Source organism: Papaver somniferum, chromosome 10 (assembly GCF_003573695.1).
Source record: "Papaver somniferum cultivar HN1 chromosome 10, ASM357369v1, whole genome shotgun sequence".
NCBI lineage: Eukaryota > Viridiplantae > Streptophyta > Magnoliopsida > Ranunculales > Papaveraceae > Papaver > Papaver somniferum.
In genome coordinates, this window is record NC_039367.1 from 108,401,523 (window position 1) to 108,426,134 (window position 24,612).

Consider the following 24,612-nt stretch of genomic DNA (forward strand, 5'->3'; position numbering starts at 1 on the left):
AGTGAAACCGATCTTAAGAAATCACCTGATGGTATGATCGAGTTTGTGTAGTTTGTAAGACCTAACCCTGGGTAAAGGGGAACCGATCCTAGTAAGACGTGCAACACATCACAAAGGGGAATCGATCCTTGTATGAGGTGCAACAAGGTTTATAGCAGAAAGGGGAACCGATCCTATGGACATGTGCAACACGTTTTTAGGCAAAGGGGAACCGATCCTATGGACATGTGCAAAACATATAAGTTATATACCATGTATATGTGGGGAAATCGATCCTAGTACCTAATCAACCGAATTTTGGGAAGCTAGTGTGACTATGCACAATACTCACATGGAGGTAGAACCGAAACTTATTTTGGTACAACTGTTAAACCCATGATTTGTGATTGAGTGTTCTAGATCAATCACATAGATCTTGAAAGTCAGATGAACCAATTTTAAACTTGTTTGGAAGCGTGGTAAATCGGTTTCAAGTGTGTAAGTATGAAAGAGGACTTACAAAGTAAGGATGTCGACACTCTTTGATCACGTGCATTAATGCGTATCTTTTATTGTTCAAAGATATTCCTTAACAGCTAAAAGGAAGAAAATCCCAGGATCGAAATTAAATAAGTTAAGAATCTTTTAATTAAGGTTTTTAATTATATATGGAAAATAAGAATTAGTAATGTGCATTTACTAGTTAAAGATTTTCCAAGGAGATTTTTGATCAATATTTTAGACACAGCATTCTCAGGAATTATGAAAACCGAATTTGGAATTTGTTATTGAATATCTTGAGAATATTTTCGGTTTTGGAAATTCCTTGGTGTCCAAACTTCCTTGTCTATAAATACTTGAAGTTTGCATTTCTAGCAAACTAATCCTTCGTGACAGTAAACTTCCTCTGTTGTACAGTTACTGGTGAAGCCGCCTATTCGGAGAGGAGAGTAACCTAATTAGGCGAAATCTCTTACGGCCGCTCAGTTTAAAGTCTTCTTTGGGATTGAGAAGCTCTATTAACCGTTGGTGGGAAACTAGATAATTGTGGTTTATCTTTTGTTTTCGATTGATTTGATTGACTAACGGTGGTTGAACTTTGATTGCACCTAGTTTGTTTATGCTTGAGAATCTTCTCTTCCGATATAAGATTCACTCAAACTAGTTCAAAGTTTCGACAGGGATCTTTAGACTGTTGTTAGTTCTAAAGACGATCTTGTGATAATCCATTGTTAACATACTCCGTTCTGTGTGTGATTGATCACAAGAGATTCAAGTAGTTCTGTGCAGGTGTTTATTGAAGATCTAAGAAGATTTGAAGACAAAGAAGAGATAGAAGATTTTTGACTTGGTTATATAAATCTTCGGTGTGCACAATACTTGTTTCGGTAAAAAGAGGATCCAAATATAATCGGTTTATCCTTGTGGTAGATTGGATTGATTAGTTGAATAGATCGGCATCAAAATACGGTTCTTTGTGATTAAAAGTATTGATTGCAAAATCTTACAACCTTGGGTAATTGAACATAAGATAGATCTAAGGACCTGACGAAGGAGTTTATTGAGATAAACAGAAGATCCTTTATCCGACTCATATCACTTGGTTGAAGAGAGTTGATACCAAACAGATTTGTTGTTCCTTTACTGTTTGGAATATGAAACAAAGGAATTGTTCCAAGTACGTGACTTATTCATAAGTTGGAGGCGTGGGAATACAGACGGAACTAGGTGAACTATAGGTTTAGTTTCTTGGTCTCAACTACACGAAGTTGGTTTATTTTGTATAGTGGCTTAATCCTGAGAGTATTCAATTCTGGACAAGGTCCCGGGGTTTTTTTGCATTTGTGGTTTTCCTCGTTAACAAAATCTTGTTGTGTCATTTACTTTATATTTCCGTATTATAATTAAAGTAAATTACACAAGCGTTAATTCCTATTTACTTGATAAGCAATCCTATTGTGTTTGGTTAAGTCCGAACCTTTGTATCAAGTAAACATACTTTGTTGTTGTATTGTCTCGATTTCGTATCCATAGACGATCACACGAAGTGTGAACCGATTAGTTGTATTGTTTCGACTCAGTCCATAGACAATCACTTTCGGAGAAAGGACTTATAGGAAGGAAAAGTTTTATCTTGAGGTATATTTGGGTACCCTCGCCTTTTCGCAAATGAATCACCATACACACTGAAATCATCCATAAAAACTTCGATAATGTTTTCGACAGATTCAGAAAAGAAACTTACCATACACCTTTGGAAGGTAGCGGGTGCATTACACAAACCAAAAGGCATCCTTCTATATGCAAATATTCCTAACGGACAAGTAAAAGTAGTTTTCTCTTGATCCTCAGGTGTTATAGCAATCTGATTGTAACCTGAATAACCATCAAGAAAACAATAGTGAGAGTGTCCAGGCAAACGTTCCAACATTTGATCCATAAAAGGTAAAGTAAAATGATCTTTTTTAGTGGTTGCATTCAGTTTCCTATAATTTATACAAACCTTCCAACCGGTTTGCACACGAGTTGGGACAAGTTCATTATTATCATTCTGCACCACTGTGACGCCCGACTTCTTTGGTACCACTTGTACCGGGCTCACCCATTTGCTATTAGAAATGGGGTAGATAACTCCTACGTCTAATAACTTTAGTATCTCTTTCTTTACAACTTCCATCATTGGAGGATTCAAGCGGCGTTGTGCCTACCTTGTAGGCTTTGCTTCATCCTCAAGCCGTATTTTATGCATGCACGTTGATGGGCGTATTCCCTTAATATCAGCAATTGTCCATCCTATAGCAGTTTTGTACTCCCTTAAAACTCGAAGAAGTCTTTGTTCCTTCAATTCAGTTAGTGCATTCGAAACTATTACTGGCAACTCTTCGTTATCACCCAAATACATTTATTTTATGTGATCAGGAAGAGGCTTTAGTTCTAGTTTAGGTGCCTGCAAAATAGATGGCGATAAATTTTCATCAGTGCATGGTAAAGAGATAAAAGAAATATCATGAGTAAGTGGGCATTGTTGCAACTAATTAAGTTCACTGATAGTTTCCTCAAATTCGTCCCCTAACTTAAGCTCGGTTCTCGGATCTTTAAAATATTTATAACCCACACTTCTCGTGATAACAGTCTCCAATGGATCATCACACCTTAAATCAAACATCTGTTGAGCTAATGAGCCAATCACATCAACGGAGAAGCAAGAGTGGACATCACTAGGATATCTCATCGTTTCATAAATGTTGAAACGTATTACTTCTCCATCAAATTCCATAGTCAATGAACCATCATGTACATCAATTTTAGTTCTATCCATGCTCATAAATGGTCGACCAAGAAGTAACGGTGGAGATGTGTCAGTTGATCCGTCTGTCATCTCCAACACACAAAAATCCGTTGGAAAAATTAGTTGGTTTACCTGCACAAGCACATCCTCAATAATACCTCTAGGGTATACATTAGAACGGTCAGCCAACTGTAAAGTAATTCCAATTTCTTTACCTCAGTTTTAAGTGGGAGTTTCTTCTGCAAGATAGCCGAAGCATTTTCCCCCACTTTCATTACCTCATTACCGATTGACCTCTGTTTATTGGTGCACAAGTCCTTCAGAATTCTCGAGTACTTGGGGACTTGTTTAATAGCATCTATTAGTGGAATGTTCACATGAATCTTCCTGAAAATATCTAAGATCTCCTTATCTTGTTCCGCCTTTTTAGAGTTAGCAAACCTACGAGGAAAAGGCAAAGGGGGAACATAAGTAGAAACAAGAGTTTTAGAGTTTTCTTTAGGTGCCTCATCGGTTTGGGAAGAGTCAATAATCTCATTCTCCAATACCGGGCCCTTAGGGTCTTTGTTTTTCTCATTATCCTCTGGTTGCACAGTTCGTGTACCACTTCTCAATGTCACAACGTTGACAGAATCTCTTGGGTTAAGAGTTTGAGAAGGGAGTTTCCCACTATTCTGCGTCTCCAAATGATTCAATCTACCTTCCATGGTGCTCATTTGTGTCTGCAACTCCTTGATTGCACCATCAGTCGTTTGCTGATTTTTTTGCACCATTGTGGTTAGATTCTTCATCATAGCAAGCATCTCTGATGATTCTGAGTTCTGCACTGGTTGTGGTTGTTGTTGTTGTTGTTGTTGTTGAAAACCACTAGGACGATTGAAAACCGGTCCTTGTGCCGCATCTTGCTTGTTTGCATAACTAAAATTGGGATTATCTCTCTACACTGCATTATAAGTATTGGAATAAGGATCATATCGTTGCCTTTGCTGATTTGGGAAAATAACATTCACTTGTTCAGCTTCTTCCTCATAAGAGGGAATGATTACTGCGGCCATTTGTTGCATCATCTTCTCCATATTACCAATCCTATGTTCTAAGTGCGGTGAAGAAGTAACCTCATTAAACCTTCGACTCATTGACACACCTCTTGTGTTGAATTGTTGCGTGTTTGCAACCATATTCTCGATCAATTCTGTCGCTTCGTCAATGGTTTTGTTTGTCAAAGCACCACCACTAGCTGTATCGATAAGATTTCTGTTGCGCCCCCTAAGCTAGCAGTTGACTAATCCAAGAGATTAACTAAATAAGAGGCATTAAAAATCTAAATCATTTACTTAAACATTCAATTAAGAAATCTGTTATAAATCTTAACCCAAAACCCGCTCAGAAATACATATATACAAGAACTCCTCTCAAATGATACATATATAATAGTCATTTGATTTACAAATACAACATGTAATATAACAAACATAGTAAAAAATAACCAACTAACGAAATCAACCCTTGAAGCTTTCGCTGCGCAACTCTGATCTGTCTCTGAAAACTGAAAGTGGGAATGGGTGAGCACATCATCCCTAAAAGGGGTGCCCAGTAGGAATAACATTTAACTTTCAAGAAATCATGGCAAGACATGGAAAACAATACATGTTTTCCCAAACATTAAAAGTGACCAAGTCAATGTAACAAACAAACATGTATATGGACAAACTCCTTCTTCAAACAATGTATAATATGGTTATGCAATTTCGAACTCGCAAATTCACACCTAATCGTACATATGGATGTCGACAATTCCGAACTCGTAAACTGTCGACAAATATATCATAAAAGCTCTAGGTATAAATGTGAAGGAGCGTATCATATATACCACAGGTGGAAATTCTTGTTTCCCATAAAAATTCATATTGACATTCAAACATTACAAGTCCTTTCCAAACCATGGAAAGATTACAAAGAATCAACAAAACACTCATAATACAAACTGAACAATGCATGGAATACACAAATATACGATGCATGAGTTTATAAACATAAACTTTTGTAAAAGAACAACAATGGTTTCAAGAGAGTCAAATGTATTCCCACCTCTTTTGATGACAAGCCACGCCTACCTCGAGATCCACGATCCACCGGTTCATCCTTTGAATCGATCGTTGTTAATAAAGACTAACTGTTAATCACAAAAGAAGTCTAAGAATCTAGCCACCAAAATGGCTCACACAAGAATCATACAAATCTATCTAATGGTTCTAAGTCCATTTATGACTTCTACACCTTTCATTATCTATCTTTAGCATAGCTAAGGTTTACTAATTTAATTGGATTGGTTCTACAGTCCCTTAGATAAATCTTATGAATATCTACAACTTTGTAGAAGGAACAGAAACTTAATTCAGACCATAAGTGGTCCAATTGGAAAAACTGATTCTAAACCCAAGTTCTCTAAACATGCCCACTAACCAAAGGCCTGGTCCAAATGGTCAACTAACGGTCTCTAACGGTCAGTTGAGTCAACTAACGGTAAACGTCAGTCAAAGCTCAAAGTCTGGTCAACGGTCAAATAGTCAAGTCTAAATTGGTCAAGTGACTTAAAGTCTGGTCAAATGAGTCAACACTGAGTTAACATAGTCCTAAGACTGATCCAGGTAAATCAAATTCTCAATTAACTCAGTCAGATAGACTGAGTCAGAAGCGCTAGGTCGAGTCAGCTAAGCTGAAAAAAACCCAAATTAAGATTCTTGAACACAACATAAATCAAATACAACTTCATTTACACCACCAACCTGATTTCAGGCTTTAACCAAACTTCAATTCCATCACCCTTCAACAGCATCACAGGTAAAACACTCAACAATACATTCATCTCAAACAGAATCCTATAATTCAATATAAAATTGTAATTTAAGCTTTACCTACAATTGTAGTACCAAGCCATATCCAAATTCAACATAAGAAACACACCCCGCCCAACTGAACCACCACCAGTTACAACAACACCAGAACCAAGTCCTAGCCTACATTCATCTAACATCTCAGTTCAACTTGTGCAGCCATAACTCTTCTTACTTCATTATAACTCTTCTATTCCTGCATCTGACAGCACCATCACGTATAAACTCAACTCAACCTCCACATAACTCAGCTTCAATTAACAACTACAACTCACTCTCGCCAAACAACCAATTACTCCAAAGATGCAAGACTACCTCTTCTCATTGTATTACTGTATCTAATTCTCATCACCAGTTCCATTAGTTATAACTACATCCATGTTCAATACAGTCACACAGGCAGACAACTCATAAAAACTACAACTTCATACACAGGCACACCATCATCTCAAGTCCCAACCTACATCTCAATTCAACACAACACAACCCCAAATTGTTCTTCTTCTTTACAACCATTTCTTGTTATAACAAACAACTTCATCTCCATCATCTCAATAACCACAACTCCATTTTATATTGATCTCAATCCCAGATTCAAATCCACATCACTACTAGGATTCAACTCCATTTCAAGTCACACTACACATCCATTACCACCAAACTCTCATCTCCACTTTTATTTCACCTACACAACCAAAACTCCAACAACTGCAACTTCATAGGCATACTTTTATTAACTCTTTCTTGTTCATCAGATTCCAATTCAACGTAGCTCAACACTTCTCCTCCACCATTAAGTTAAACACCATCATCACAGCATCACCTCACTCAACATCTTCAGATTATCATTACAATCAAAACCACACACTAATTCAACCGAGTTCACTTCAACACTGCCATCTGCAGTTCAATCTTAGTTACATCACCACAAATCTGCAACTCAAATACAACTTATCTCTTTCATACTCAACCATGTAATTCCATGACTCAACTACAACAACTCAGCTAAATCTCAACTTAGATAACACACACTCCCTGCATCTCATCCAGCTTGTGACAACCCGGATTTTCGGACTTCCAGCTGACACGGATTCGACCTTGTGGGTCAGGTCCGATCCAGCTAGCAAGCCCAAATTTCCGGACCGTCACTCGTGTAGGACCAGATTTTTCGTTCCAAAAGATTTTAATCAAATACAAAACTCAAATCAAATGAAAAATTATTGAATGAAATATAATACTATTTTAAGAATTACAAAACTGTAAAAATAATAAGTACAAAATCAGAGTATATTAAAACAAACCAACACTCTGGTTTAATTCAAAATGCACAAAGTTCAAATCCCCATGATAAATAATAATTTCTTTTACGGCTAGTGTTTCTTCATTCTGTTTGGAAAAGGGAGGAAAAAGGGTGAGCAAACCACAGCCCAGTAGGAAGTTTCCAAAAATATTAGAGTGCATCGACAATTAAACACATGCAAGCGATACTATAATCAAAACCATGCATAAATTTTTTGCAATAATACTTACACCATTTAAACCATAAACATTCAACACTTTCTTACTCAAGTCTTCAACCTTAAAATCTAGATAATTAATCTAATTGTCATAGTTATCCGGTAAAAAAACCACTACTATTCCCCCGAACAGTCTTCTTTTTCTTTCTTCAAATGGTTCTTAATCTAGTTGTCAGAGTTATTCCGGTAAACAAACCATTACTGTACCCCGAACAGTCTTCCCGGGGTAGCCACCAGTGGTGGGATGCCATAAAGGCCTGACATTTCAGCAGCAAACATATATATTAATTCTTAATATTTTTGTCAGAGTTATTCCGGTAGACAAACCATTATTGTTCCCCGAACAATCTTCCCAGGGTTGCCACCAGTGGTGGGATGCCATAAAGACCTGACATTTCAGCAGCAAATATATACATTTTCTTTTCTTCTAGAACTCATTTCAAATCAGCGCATTTAATCCGACGTGTACCAAACAGAATCCCAAAGAACTAACCGAAGTAAACCCCATTCACTAATGCATTAAACTCACTTTCGCCAATCTAAATTCACTTTCATTCACTTTCATTCACTAATGTAATGCATCAAAGTGACTTTCACAAACCAAAACTCAATTTCATTCACTAGCAGTATAATGCATCAAATCAATTTTCACAACCCAAAAACTCAATAAATATGCATTAATATATTTCCTATTTTGAGAAAAAAATTACTACCTATATTAAATGTTAAAATAAAAATCTAGAATAATTTAACAATAATGGTTAATAATCAATATTTGGAATTCACAAATAAATCAATTTATACAAAGAAAATAACGTAATAAATTTAAAACAAACATCATGATTATTAGCTTGAAAATCAAAAAGAAACCAATATAATTTTAATGCTAAAATAAGTTTTGGTTTTGATATTAGGTAGAAACCCCTACATTTTTAGCAAATCCCAAACTCTTGAATCAATCCAAATCCAAACAAGACATGCACAATTCCCATGAAGAAGAAGGATTAATAGTTTAGGTTTTCTTTTTATTATTTAAAGAAAAAGGTAGAAAGAGAAAAGTAGAAGGAAAGAGAGATGAAAGTGATGGCAAAGTGTTTTTGGGTTTTTGTGCTAAGAGACAAAAGAGAAGAAAAGAGAAGATGAAAGTGACGGCTCCATTAGGTTTCTCTCTTTTTTTTTTCTTTACACACATATTTGTGAATAAAAACCCTAGCCAACTATTATTTACCACTCAAGTTTTGATAAGGGACACACTATTTTATAAACACACCCCAATATTAAAGTACATGCACCCCAAACACATAATAATATAATAGTGACACCAAAATTATTAAAGATACTTAGACATATATCTATACACACAACCCACAATGCATACATTCACCACAATCAAAAATCATCTTTATTATTTTATTTTATTTTGACAATCATGAATATAATTAAACTTAAAAGTTTTATTCTTTATAAATTAAGATTTAAATTACGGTCCGAACAAAATATTATGGGTGGGTTTTATGGGCCAAAATCGTATTAAAAAAATTACGGGGTGTTACACTATTAACCCCTTAACATGAATTTCGTCCCGAAATTCAATAAAAAAAATGTAGGGTATTACACAGCTCATATCCACAACCACCAACAATTCCATGTCAATCCTTAATTCGTTAAGAAACTCATAAACTCAATAAAGAACTTGAATTGATTATTACTAATAAGAGCAATTACCTCAAATGGGTGTTGCTCAGACAACTGAGGTCGAATTCTTTCTTCCTTTGCCTCAATTGAACAATCATCTCAAAACTATAAACACCCAACAACCTTCATCACCATCTTTGATTTACAAAGGAACCTTAATTCACTGATTCTTCATCAACAACAGCTACAACTCATAAATTAACACAAAACCCATCTTGCATCATCCCTCTTGAACGTCAATTCCATCTCTTCTGAGTTTTAATTTCATTTTCGAACTCATCTCTGAATAAAACTCAGAAACCCTAAAATAAAATTCAAATCACTCTTCAACATTATATTCTAATTCGTGATAAACCCAACTTAGTTCAATCCTCTAAACTGTCGTCTTCTTCTTCTAATTCTTCTTTGAGCCTCAACTGAAACCCTAACTCATAATTCATTACCTTCTTCAAATCTGAATCAACAACAGATAACAACATCATCACTACTACCACTCTAAGTTATTCTCTACCTCTTACCGATAACAAATCTTCCATTTGATCTCTCAAATTTGTCGGAGAAGAAGAACAGGAGAAGAAGAAGAAGAAGAAGAAAGAAAAAGAACGAAGAAGAAGAAAGAAGAAGAAAAGATATGTGGGTTTATCTTCTCGGTCTGGTGAGATAAGACCAACGAAAATGATAAAGTCACCCCTCCCAAATGATATGGGAAACCTGGTCGATCTAAATTATGAAAAGACTATTTTGCCCTTCAAACGCACTGATGATATCTTCTTCATCCGGTGTCCGAATGACACGAGCGAGTAGACCAATCCGCATAACTTTTCGATCTCTATCCAATGGTACTAGATTCGTATCTATATCATTGTTATATTAATTTCTAATAATTAACGTTCGAGGTACACTAATCGAGTAATTAGCGGCTAAATCGTCTCTTGACTAGTCTAATAGCGTTGACGAGCTTGAGGGTCCTTACAATTTCTCTCGGATTGGAGCAAACCATCGTAAAAAATATTGTATTATGAGTTGCTCAGAGATTTGAGGATGTGGGAAGCTCGCTAACAACTTCTTGTACCGTTCCCAGTAGTCGTAAAGAGTCTCACCAGTAATTTGTTCAATCCCACTAATTGCTTTACGAATAGTTGCTGCTTTAGAGGCGGGAAAGTACTTTTCTAAAAATGCTCTATGCATCTCGTTCCATGTTGTGATACTTCCAGCTGGAAGACCATAAAACCATTCTTCTGCAGTATCAATCAAAGAGAATGGAAAAGCTGTCAGTAAAGCTCTTCCCTGGTCATTTCCAGTTGGCTTCAAACTTGTCAATCGATATTGAAACAGTAGTAAATGACGAATCGGATCGTCTCCTGGAAGCCCTTTAAACTTCGGTAACCAATGAATCAACTGAGATTTGAGTTCAATTGAATCTTTCAAGTTGACACACAACTTTTGTTGATCAAATGATGGGATGTAAGATCTTTTTGTGTCCTCTTGGGAGGTGGAGGTGGTGGAGCGCCGCCATTTCCCTGCTTCCCTTGGTTTCCCTAGTTACCAGTGTTTTGGTTGTTCGTTTTGCCAACCATCTCTTCTTGTTGTGAATCTAGAGGTTCTTGTAGTACTGTTCCTCTATGAGTTGAAATTCCGCACCTTTGGTAATCCCAACGTTTGGGTGCCAGAGATCAAGTACCTGAAACAAGATTCTAAAAAAAACGAAATTAAAAACTAAAAATAAGAAATCAAAATAACAATCCACTATGCCTCCCAGGCAGCGACGCCAAAATTTGGTCGGTTGTCAGCCAACGCAAAAATAATTTAAGTTCTTTCACTTCACAATTATAAATAATAGTATAGTTATAAGAACAGATTCGTTCCACATTGAGATATGGGTTGTCAAATTTTTTTGATTACTTATAGAAACTGGGGGGTTTTGTTTGTGATTATAACTAAATAAGAATAAAGCAAATAGAATAATTCGAATATCAGAGATAAAAAAGTATTGGTTAGAGTTTTCATCTTCCATCTTCCAACATGTTATCAACTGAATCAATCTCAACATTCATTTTCTATCTATATCAATAACCCTAGAGCGTCCTATCGCAGGCTTACTCCGGCAAAACTCCTATTATCATTAAAGGCGTAAGAGCCACTCTTTGAATTCTTTCCACTAAATAACTTGGCGCAGAGCCACTCAAGTTTAACCCAATGAAAGCACTAATATTTATGAGTTGAGGTTATTCTAAGCAATCCGGCGCAAGAGCAACACGGATTTAACCTAGGTTACACTTCTACATATAATTGTATGGCAACATCCCGTCGTTAACAACTATATTATGCTACTTCTAACAAGGATTATTCGATAATTCCGGATCTCAAACCCTAGTTTAGCAATAGATATGAATGCATGCTCATTTAATTTGCAACTTAAACAAACTAGCAATTAATCATACATGGAGTTATAAACGGTAGAACATAAACGACACTAATAAATTATGAGTGAATGAGAATGAATACTTCAATTGAATAACATGTTTTCCAACTTAGGACTACATCTCTAACCAATAAGAAAGGTTTAGTCACCCATGAATTTCTTAAAACCCATGTAAAACAATAAAGAAGAAATTGAAAGCAAACCCTAGGTTGTAGAGAAATCTCAAACTCCAAAGCTCTTTCTTCTCTCCTCTTGTGTGTAAACGAATGATAAAAGATATATCAAAGAAGAATTTTTTTTTTATATGTATCCCAGTAAAACAGTCGCCAAAACTAGCCTCCAACCTTACCAAATCCGTGCAAGTTCTCATAGTTCACGTCAAAACACTTCATGGGCTCGGATATGAACAGAAAATAGTCCGACCCAAACCAACTCTCAACTTCATTGGTTTGTCAGTCTTCCGGAACTGACAGCCTATTCTTCAGACTTTCCCTCGGATACATGAGCTTCCGTGAGAATTATTTCTCCCTGAATTCTTAGTTTTCCTGCCATTCCCACGGACAGTCTGGTCATCGTGAGTTTTTAAACTCCCTGTCTTTTCCTTGTAACTCGACCAACCCTCTCGGATACTTATCCCATCGTGAAAATCTTTTTCTTCTGAGATTTTTCATTCTCGACTATTACTTGCTTTTTTTCCCGTACAAACTCCATCACCCTTGTCTTCCTTCGTATACTCTGTCAAATACATCATTATCACCAATGGCATCAGCTTAGCTTTATCACTCCTATTTAAGATCGACAGCAATACAGCTTCCAATTATAGCTCATCATCGCAACATCCAACAAATCTTCTCATGATCACCTCCCGAGCTCAGTCCCAACTCTTCCCCGTCAGTTTCCTATGCCAATAACAGCAGCGTCATCACCAATTCAACTCATTTGAAACCGAACCCCGACTGCAACAAATAACCAACTGCTATATCTCCGTCAACTGCCAAGCTCTTTCCAGCTCGAGCTTTTCCAAGATCATCAGCACTTTCTTCTTCCTGCTAATGAGTTCAGATAGGATCAGCCATCACTCGAGTTTCAACCCTTCTCATTTTCCTTCACTGCCTTCTCCATCTTAACCATCACCGTCACGACATAAACAGCAAATTCCCATGCATCTTCCTAATCTTCTCGAGTTGCAGCACTCTTCATCGTCTCATCATCTCCTTCTTATACTTCGATGATCACTGCCACCATTAAGAAAGAGAAGTCTCGAGTTATCACAGTCTCGAGCTTCATTCAATCACCAGCGAACTCCCAACAGTCGGCGACAGTGAATACATCTCCCTGTTCTTGCTCTACGAACCACATTCAGCTACTCTAATTAACTCCATGTCACTACCTTCTTGCACTGCAGCAGCATCAACTCACGAACATCATCATTCCTTCATAACTCGGCCACAATCAGTCACCGGAGTTGCAATCATTGAACATCACGGACCCATGACAATCAACATCTTCAAACCCTGATTTCACTGTTGATTCCTCACCAGTTCCATTGCCAGCAACACACGACTTCCTAGCTCCGACCATCTCTTACTCTCAGCTGCAGACTCCAAACTCGAACTTCTTCGTAACTGGTTTTCATGGCAACAACCATCGATACCCAACACCACAGCTCTTGACAGCAACTCTCTTTTCCGTTCGTTCAACCATTGAAACAAATCTCTTATACGAGTAGCAGCCAACTTCCGTCGATCTCCGGCAGTCATTCACTTCATCACCAGTTCAACAACACTGGTAAATATCTTCTGTACGTACTAATTGAGAAAGATGACGGCGTCCCTGATAGAAATTGCAGATGCCCTTTTATCCGTTACATTCAACCGTCAGTCTTGGAGACTGACAGTTCCCTTAATGCTCTGGGGCTGCCTTGAGTAATTCAGGCGAGTGCCTATAGCAATTCTGTGTGTTCTCCTTTTTCGCCAACTTTGCCTTTAGAGCTGGCAAACAAGCCAAAACCCGCGGATTTACCCGGTCCGGACCATAAAAAACCCGCACCCGGCTCGGCTGGTGGCTAAACAAGCCGGGTTAGGGTTGTAGAAATGCTGGCTTGTGAGAAAACGGGTTAACCCGTCCCGGCCCGTGAACGTACAACCCGTGAACCTGTCTGCCCATATCCATATTCCATATCTCCCAAAAGTCGAGAGTAATTCATTCTTATTCTCTCTTCTTCTTTCGCCTTTTTTTTCTGGTCTCAAGTTCTTCTTTTTCTTTCTACCGATCTCAATTCAAAAAATTGAGTTAATTTTCGTGTAAGAAATTCATAAGAACGTGTTTAGTATGATGAATATAAGATGATGAAGTTAGAACTGAAGTTGATTGAACTCGGGAGACGAAGGGATTAATGTTGTTGTAGTTGAATTGGGGTTTATAGAGTTGATTGATGTTCTGAAGACTTAGAAGATGAACTATGGATCTATTGATAGATGAAGAATCATGGGTAGATGTTAATTGAAGCTTTGAAGTTGATTCAATGACGAGTCTTTGAAAAGGTAAATTAGGGTTTCTGTCTAATGTATATTTCTTGTGTTTTTTGATTGATAATTGAGTAATTAGTTTGGGTTTGTTCTCAATTGAAGAATAGTTAGATGCTTTGCGGTTAAATTTGTAGGAATTGAGTAAGAAATTAGGGTTCATCCTATTTAGGGTTAGTTGATTTGGAATTGGGTCTGTGGGGAAGAAAATTGGAAGTGGCTGCAGTTCAGGTCATGTTGAGACTTGAGATACATGGGATGTGGAGTTTAATTTTGAATTGAAGTGATGGTTTGAGCAGTTATAGAGTGAACTGGTGATGGGGTAAATGATGGAGATGAAGTTGTTTAGCTGGTGATGCTGAATTGAGATGCAATTGAATGTTAATTTAACTAGTAGTTAGTTCATTTTGATTATATAATATTACTTGAGTGAAACATTTGATGAACTGAACAACAATGATTCGACATGATTCGTATGTATGGTTTTGATGAAGATGCAGTGTAGTTGTGGTTCAACTGATGGAGTTATTGATTAAATTGCAATGTAAACGGGTTAACCCGTAAACCCGCAAGCTTAACACTCTACGGGCGCGGGTTGAAGAAATGACCACCCGTGAAGAATATCGACCCGCGGGTTTTGACCCGTGTTAACCCGAACCCGTGTAACCCGTAACAAGCCAGCCCCGCCCCGCCCGTTTGCCAGCTCTATTTGCCTTGCTTCAACTGCTTCTAATTTCTTCATAAAAGGTCGGAACGACTTCTCCATTTCCTTCGTCTTTTCGTCCTCTTTAAGGTGATGCAAAGGAATCTCATATTTGAGATAGTTCCACTACCTTTTGGTTAAGATGATCTCAAACACCTAAGAAACTCAAAACCAAACAAAATCAAAGCATAATGATACAAAAACTATCAAGAAAGCAAAGCATTTGAGTACCTAGCTAGTGCAAATATTGCACCTATCAATGCACGTTCATTTAGGTTTGTGTAACCGTACCTGAACGTGTACACTTAGTTGGTTCAATAGTAGTTAACCAAATGGTTAGCCATATAAGCACTTTCATATCAACCATATTCATCTTCACCATAACTAGTTCAAATGACTCAAAAGAACTAGTTAGAGAGTTGTTCAATTGCTTAGATCTCATAGAAGTATACAAGACACAATCGAAGCAAAACCGATTTTGATTCACTCGAATCAATTCATGAAATTATTGCCACGGTTTGCAAATATGCATTCCTTAGTTTATATATGTCTTAGTTCACGAATAAAGCGTTTTTAGAAAATAACCCATTCAAGTACGCATACCGGTACGCATACTTAAGTACCCGGATTGAGATTGTTTTCAATTCACAAACTCCAATAGAAATTCATGGGATGTGAACTTCCGACAGTACGCGTACAGGTACGCGGACTTTAGTTCCGGTTATCCTGAGCAGCAAGGTACGCATAATTTGGTTCAAGGATTTTGGACTTACACAAGTATGAGTTCACATACAATGTTTATATCCATTCAAGGTTATATATTCTAAACTCTCATTTGAATCATTGAAACATTCTTAGAGGATGTTAAATAGAGGTTATTCACACATTATTTTTCATCAAAGCCATTTTCAAGATATTGAAATAATCAACATGACTTTCGTCACTTGTAAAGATGAACCTGGCCAAAACGAAAGCTTACCAACACATATTTCGATAAATAGATAAGCGAGATGAACTCGGCTCGAAATAGCAAATGTGTATAATCGAAATCTATATAGCAATACGACTTTTGTCTCAAGATAGGAGATATAGTAGATAGACTTTCGAGTGATAGATAAGTTCAAGTCTCCACATACCTTTTAATCGATGAAGTTCCACCAGTTCCTTGAGTAGTTCTTCGTCTTTGTATGATGAACACCGTGGAGTCTATAGCTCAACTACACTTTCTATCCTAGTCCGAGGCTTAGCTATAAGTAGACTAGAAATTAAGACTTATCGTTTTGGCAACTAAACTTGACAAACAAGCTTGAGATAGCAACGTTTGCGAGTTCGACCGAGCAATGCTCTCTAGTTTCCCACCAACGGTACTCGTAGAGCTTCTTGATCCCAAATAAGTCTTTAAACGAGCGGTCATAAGAGATTTCACCTAATTAGGATACTTTCCCCTCCGAATAGATGGCTCCAACAGAAATAACAAGAAATGAAGTTTGTTTGGCTCTTAGGATAGTTTCATAGAAATGCAAACTTAGGTATTTATAGACCAAGGATGTTTGGACACCAAGGAATTTCCAAAACCGAAAATATTCTCAAGATATGCAATGAATGGCAAAATTCGGTCTTCCTATAAATGCTTGTCCAATATTCCAAAATCTCTCAATAGAAAAGATCCTATTAATAAACGCACATTACTAATTTTTATTTTCTAGAGCTATGCATTAATTGCTGGTAATTAATGCATATAAAATCAAAAACCTTAATTAAAAGATTCTTAATTTATTTCGGCACAGGATCACCTTGAGTATGAAGGAATATCTTTGAACAATAAATGATAAGAGTTATTGCTCGTGTTCAAAGTATGTTAACATTTTTCACTACAAATCCTTATTTCATATTTATATGGATTTGCATTCTTGGAATCGGTTATACCATAGTTCCAAACAAGTTTAGAATTGGTTTGCCAGTATTCCAAAACTACTATGTGATTGATTAAATACCAAATCACATACATGGGCTATTAGTTTTCGATTGATTTAATTGACTAACGGTTGTTGAAACTTTGATTGCAACTAGTTTGTTTATTCTTGAGAATATTCTTTTTTGATATAAGATTCACTCAAACTAGATCGAAGTATCGACGGGATCTTTAGAACTGTTGTTAGATTTTAAAGACATCTTGTGATAATCCATTGTTAACAGACTTTGTTCTGTGCGTGATTGATCACAAGAGATTCAAGTGGTGTTGTGCAGGTTATCTAAGATTAAAAAAGATTTGAAAGCGAAGAAGATTTGTTATTGGTTTTCGTATCATGTGAATTGTGTGCACAAACCTTGATCGACAGGGATCCAATTAGAATCGGATTTATTCGATTGATTAGTTGTGTGAGATTGGCATCGCTTTATAGTTTCTCTTTGAGATCTATATTGATTGATTGCGGATCTAGACTTGACTATTTCGATAGTTAAAGTTAGATTAACCAGGAAAAGGAGTTTATTAGATTAAACGGAAGAGACTTTGCGTATGACTTAAAATATATTTATCTTGAAAAGAATCTAAGGAGTTGTTACCAAACAAATTTGTCGTTCCTTTACTGTTTGGAATACGATTCAAAGGAATTGTACCAGTGCATGACTCTTGAAGTCGGAAGCGCAAGGATACTGAGCGAACTAAGTATCTAGGGTAGTTTGCTTGGTCTCAACTATACGAAGTTGGTTTAGATTTTGTATAGCGGCTTAATTTTGAGAGTATTCAAACCTGGACTAGGTCCCGGGGTTTTTCTGCATTTGCATTTTACTCATTAACAAAATCTTACTGTGTCTTTTGCTTTGATTTCCGCATTATAATTATTATTATAATAAAGTAAAATACACATACGTTAACTCCGACATACTTGATAGTGATCCTATAGAGTTTGGTTATTACTGAACCTATTATCAGTATCACACTTTGATTGTCGTATCGTCTCGGTCATGTATCCATAGTCAATCACACAAGTTATCTTGTTGTCGTATTGTATCGATCTCGTATCCATAGACAATCATACAAAGTGTGAATACCGAAGTTGTTGTATTGTCTCGACTTTTCCATAGACGATTACACTTGGTAAGAGGACTTATAGGTTGAAACAAAAATATTATGGTGTATTTGGGTACCCTCGTCTTTTCAATTGGTATTGGAGCAGGCAAACACGAAAAGATCTAACAATCTGTGTTTGGTGTGATCCAACCTATAAGAATTGAATCTAATGGATGATTCAGTTAACGTAGTAGCATGATTTGACTACTTCAAAAACTCGTGGTGGAAGAGACGAATTAATTATATGATACTCTTGTTCCTAAATTTGTTATGAATTGGGATTATATCTATGTATGTATTGGTCGACTTACATAATCCCTCGGTTATCATAGAATTGTATCTCATGGTATATGAACCATGACTATTTTGTTCCACATAATATGAACTCATGGTATTGAATACTAACAAGTTTAGTAACAATGATACAATATTCTATGTGACATATTTTATCTTGAAAATGCATAAGATTCCACATAAGATTTTTCTATATATGAACCATGACTATTTTGTTCTTGAAAAATCAGAGATCTTAAATATATTTTGGATTGGTTACCCAAATATATATATGTACATTTTCATATCCAAGACTGTCAATGTATCGCTGAATAGGATGAGATTTTGTTTGTAATATTACAAAGAATGATTTTTCAGTTACTAATTATATTAACAATGCATTGCTTCATACACCCCACAACTGTTTTAATGAAGCAAATGATCGTTTAAAGTATTACCGGATCTGTGATTCTAAAGATATTTTTTACAAACATATTATTATGTTCAATTGTATTTTTGTATACTCTATTAGAAAATTCTTAAATGAATTTCAAATATTACCCAGCTCTGGTAATTATAGAGTTAACAAATACTTGGACATAAATATAGAATTGATCCATAATATAGATCCGGTCTAAGAAAATTCAGTTTTCCAAAAGAAGACCTAGTTGCAAAATCGGATTTGTTCCCCACAAATTAAGATTTCCGATTTTGAAAAGATTTCCTAAAACTAGTTATTTTCGAAAATTGTTATTTTCACTCCCTATAAAAGAAGATTATTTTCTGTTGTTTTTACAAACATCCTGGGAAAAATTGTTCGGAACCGTAACTAGAGTTTATCTATATATGAAAATATGAGAAAAAGTAAATCAAGAAATAACAAATCTTCTGATAATTGTGATAGATACGATGAGGTTGAAAGGATTAGATTTCCTTTCAAAATATAAGATAAACACGAACTCACCTCCTTTGTTGATTGTTCATGTTTTGAGAAATACAAAACTCTCAAAAGAATAGAGTTTACTGTTGAAAAGAGATTTGATCTAGAAGTCCAAGATAATGATTATGTGAAGTTTGTTCAAGATCGAAAATGGGGAAAACTTTTTGATTTTGAAAAATATTCACCTGACTTGGTAAGAATTTGCTATGCTAATATTCGTAATATTGATCATGGAAAACTTACCTTTGTTACTCTTGTTGGTTATGGTATTTACTATGTCGATCGTAAGGCGATTTCAAGCATCATCAAATACAATGTAGAATGTAATCACATGATTACCAGAGTTGAAATTGAACATGATACCGTTTCAACACGTCTCATTGGAAAAAAGATTGACTGGGAAGAAGGAAGATTACCAACCAACCAAAGATATACCTTTTCACTTAAGGGTTTTCGGAAAACTTGTTATAGCAACTCTATTTGCAATTACAAGAGATAAGTCGGTTTGGAATAAGGATTTCGCAGAATTTGTCTATTTTCTGTTGAAAGGAGATTCGAAAATCGATCTCTGTGGAATCATTATCAGTCAAATAATCAAGATATCAGATTTTATTTCATCTCCAGGAATCAAGAGGCATCTCAGTTTTCCATGTATAATTAACAAAATCTGTGAAGTAATCATGGGATATGACTTTGATGACATGAGAAACACTAATGTTGTCTCTAAAAATACCATAACTCAGATGGTTGGAGGTAAAACCAGGAAAAAAATCGTTGAAGGAAAATCACAGATTTTTAACAACATGCCTAAAAATCTTCTGGTTCATCCTAAAAATCTTGGTGGACAATTAGACTGTATTCACAAACAGTTAGCCTTTGTTGCTCGAAAATATCCAGAAACTCTGAAAGGTATTCTGAACATTGATGCAGAGTTTTGTAAGGGTGAAAGTAACCAAGAATCAGAAAAAGAAAAAGAATGTCAAAAATGGCCTGAAGACAAGGAGTGTTCTACTTCTTAAATCTCAAACAAAAAATAAACATCAAATCAATGTTCTGGAAGGTATAAGGTCTATTTTGAATAAAACTATCAATTATTTATGAATAAAATTATTATTTTATAAATTTTCTTGTGATAGTTACCGATTACATAGCCTGTGAATGAATGTCTATATTTTTGCTATGTGTATTCGGTTTATGAGATGTATGATTTCGATTTTCATTAACCTTAAAATTCGGTCTTATATGATATGACCCTTATGGTTTGTGTGGCTTGTTGATTTAGCGGGATTAAGTTATATCCCATGTTGTTAGGCTTTATCAAAGGATCATAAGGTGTTCCGATTGAAACTCATATGTGAAAAGTCACAATATGTTGAATCAATTTGTGTTTACATGAGTTGTGTTTAGCATAACATATGTGTTTCGGGTTTTCAACTTTTTCTATTGGCACGCATTAGTTAAAACCGTTTCATCCTTTCTCTGGTAAAGGTTGCTTTTGTTGTTGTTCTTTTGTTCTTGTGAGAGGATGACAACACACTGGGGGAGAGTTCTTATTTGAACTTGCGCTTAATGATATATCTTTCTGGGGAGAAGAGGCTGTGGAATTTGAGGTAAAGAATTTGTTAGTTAATCATTTTTCTATTTAAGAACAGCCTGTTTATATTGCATATTTTATACTTTTGCTTAACAAAATTTCGGTACAATTGATATGTTCAATTATATTGTGTATGGATATGTGTATGATTCAATTGTTTCCGGTTAAGAAAAACTGTGTTAATTTATTTGGCTTATTGTTTGATATCTTCTTTATTGTTGGGTATCAAGTGTTTTTGCTTAATGAAATTCGGTGCAATTGCGGTGCTATAATGTCTATGTTTGTTTCAATTGCTTCCGGTTAAGAGAATAATTGTGCAAGTCAATTTATTTTATTTGTATGTATTGTTTATGGCTTAACAAAATACGGGATCATTTGTTTAGTCCAAATTGATTCCGGATAAGAGAAACTAAGTTAATTCTGATCTTAGTTAGACTTATCAAATTAGAGGATTCAGTTATTCAAGTATAATCGAATGCCTTGACAAGAAAAACTAGTTAATTAACCTAGTGTTTGTCTTGTATAAAGGGAAAAGTCTAAGTTATTGTCTGAATAATTAGAGCCGGATGAGAGAAATAAATTTAATTATGATCTTTATTTTGGTCTTGTCGAATGAACCGATTGTGTATGTGGTTGAACCGTAAACCAACACTTTTGGTCAATCGGTTTAACAAGGGAATTAAGTTTCTTAGTCGATTTTTTAAACTATTAGGGAAAATTGCTTTGGGAAATTGTTTCCTTGATAACATATTAAACTAAATTACTTGTAGTTTCGGTTTTAATATTGGTTATCTAAAGTGGTATGTTAAACCTTCGTGCTTAACTCATATAGGTTGTTTACAAGTCTTTGAGATTTGTAAGATCCTTTCGGTTTGTCCTTTATTTTCTCGAACCTTTGTCATTTTGTGACAAAAAGGGGGAGAAATATATGGAGTAAACAAGTGATTTTGAATCACCAAGGAAAGGAAAATTGTGCTTAAACATTATATATAACGAAAGATTAAAGCATATAATAAGGGCGATAAACATATCATATTGTTGTTATAATATTCTGACTACAAAAAGGGGAATAACAAAGATGTTCGGGTTGAATATTTACCTACTTACCTTTAGGGGGAGTAAAAGCTTTTGTTATTCAAATCGCAACAACGACATTTATTGATTGAATATATGCAGGTTATTGTGCTTTTGAAACTTGGAATCAAGCGTATGTAAGATTAATTCTTTTGTAATTTGTTTATACATATGTAATAAGTGTTTTGTCACTAAAATTGACAAAGGAGGAGATTGTTAGAGCATAGCTCGGTTGAACTCACCAAGCATTGGTATGTCAAGTTTGGTTGTCATATTTTAGTGTGTCAAAACTCATCTAAAGTCGCTTGATTAAATACTAGAGTCAACTTCGTTTAGGTTAGACTAGAATGTCTAGGAATGTTGAGATATACAAGTATTACTCCAAAGACCTGAAGAATGTGAACAAATGGCGAACTACAACGAAGACATCATCTTTCCACTTGAGGTTAGTAATATTGACTTGACTGTTTTATTCCCAACGTATTTTTCAAATCGTGCTATATTGAAAATATAACTGCGAAGCTGTATATAATGTACATATTGTATAATACTCTAGTGATGTGACATGATCATACCAATTCTAAACTTATTGTTCAAAGATATTCCTTAGTAATCAAGGTGATCCTGTGCCGAAATAAATTGAGAATCTTTTAATTAAGGTTTTTGGTTTTATATGCTTTAATTACCAGCAATTAAATGCATATCTCTAGAGAATAAAAATTATTAATGTGCATTTACTAATTGGAGATTTTTTATTGAGAGATTTTGGAAATATTGGACAATCATTTATTGGAATTATGAAAACCGAATTTTGCTATTCATTGCATATCTTGAGAATATTTTCGGTTTTGGAAATTCCTTGATGTCCAAATACCCTTGGTCTATAAATACCTACGTTTGAATTTCTAGCAAACTATCACAAGAGCTAGGCAAACTTCATTTCTTGTTGTTTCTAGTGGAGCTGTCTATTTGGAGAGGAAAGTATCCTAATTAGGTGAAATCTCTTACGACCGCTCGTTTAAATACTTCTACGCAATCAAGAAGTTGTACGAGTACCGTTGGTGGGAAACTAGATAATTGCAGTGTTATTAGTTTTCGATTAATTTGATTGACTAACAGTTGTTGAAACTTTGATTTCACCTAGTTTGTTTATTCCTGAGAATCTTCTCTTCTGATATAAGATTCACTCAAACCAGATCGAAGTATCGACGAGATCTTTAGAATTGTTGTTAGATCTAAAGACATCTTGTGATAATCCATTGTTAACAGACTCCGTTCTGTGAGTGATTGATCACAAGAGATTCAAGTGTTGTTGTGCAGGTTATTGAAGATTAAAGAAGATTTGAAGACAAAAAAGATTTCTTGGTTTTGGTATCTTGTGAATTGTGTGCACAAACCTTGATCGGCAGGGATCCAACTAGAGACAGATTTATTCAACTGATTAGTTGCGTGAGATCAGCATCTCTTTATAGTTTCTCTTTGAGATCTATATTGATTGATTGCGAATCTAGACTTGACTATTTTGATAGTTAAAGTTAGATTGATCTAACCATGCAAACGAGTATATTAGATTAAACGGAACAGCCTTTGCGTATGACTTAAGATATCTTTATCTTGAAAAGAATCTAAGGAGTTGTTACCAAACAGATTTGTTGTTCCTTTACTGTTTGGAACACGATCCAAAGGAATTGTACCAGTACGTAACTCTTGAAGTCGGAAGCGCAGGGATACTGAGCGAACTTAGTAGCTAGGGGTAGTCTGCTTGGTCTCAACCATAAAAAGTTGGTTTAGATTTTGTGAGCGGATTAATTCTAAGAGTATTCAAATCTGGACTAGGTCCCGGGGTTTTTCTGCGTTTGCAGTTTCCTCGTTAAAAAAATCTTGTTGTGTCTTTTACTTTGATTTCCGCATTATAATAAAGTAAAATACACATACATTAACTCCTTCATACTTGATAGTGATCCTATAGAGTTTGGTTATCACCGAACCTATTATCAAGTATCACACTTTGATTGTCGTTTCGTCTCGATCTTGTATCCATAGTCAATCACACAAGTTATCTTGTTATCGTATTGTCTCGATCTTGTATCCATAGACGATCACAAAAATTGTGAATACCGAAGTTGTTGTATTCTCTCGACTTTTTCCATATACGATCACACTTGGTAAGAGGACTTATAGGTTGAAACAAAAAGATTGTGGTGTATTTGGGTACCCTCGTCTTTTCAAGCTCTAACTCCTAGCTTACCTTTAGGGGGAGTAAAAGCTTATGTTATTCAAATGTTAACAACGACATTTATTGGTTGAATATATGTAGGTTATTGTGATGTTGAAACTTGGACTCAAGCGTATGAAGAATGAGTTATTTTGTAATTCGTTTAGCTCGATATGTAATAAGATTTTGTCACTAAAATTGACAAATGAGGAAATTGTTAGAGCATAGCTCGGTTGAAATCACCAAGCGTTGGTATATCAAATTTGATTATCATATTTGTATCAAAACTTATCCAGGGTCGTTTGATTAAATACTATAGTCAACTTCGTTTAGGTTAGACTAGAAAGTCTAGGAATGTGGAGACATATAATTATTACTCCGAATACCCGAAGAATGTGAATAAGTAGCGAACTACAACG

The 24,612-nt window shown here is 35.5% G+C and overlaps 1 protein-coding gene across 1 annotated transcript; it reads right to left on the bottom strand.

Moving 5' to 3' along the window:
- Positions 1 to 2,881: 2,881 nt before the first annotated feature.
- Positions 2,882 to 6,302, bottom strand: LOC113316068. Its single transcript, XM_026564299.1, has 6 exons — positions 6,199 to 6,302; positions 6,055 to 6,147; positions 4,279 to 4,534; positions 3,547 to 4,206; positions 3,401 to 3,457; positions 2,882 to 2,926 (listed from the first exon to the last, which is right to left on the bottom strand). The coding sequence occupies exons 1-6, from the start codon at positions 6,300 to 6,302 to the stop codon at positions 2,882 to 2,884; spliced, it is 1,215 nt and encodes a 404-aa protein (XP_026420084.1).
- Positions 6,303 to 24,612: the final 18,310 nt, after the last annotated feature.

Coding starts and splice junctions, on each gene's coding strand:
- LOC113316068 (XM_026564299.1), bottom strand. CDS start 6,302: ATGTTAGATGAATGTAGGCTAGGACTTGGTTCTGGTGTTGTTGTAACT. Junction 3,458..3,546: donor AGAGGTCAATCGGTAATGAG/GTAATGAAAGTG, acceptor ATTACTTTACAG/TTGGCTGACCGTTCTAATGT. Junction 2,927..3,400: donor TTGAGGATGTGCTTGTGCAG/GTAAACCAACTA, acceptor TCTATTTTGCAG/GCACCTAAACTAGAACTAAA.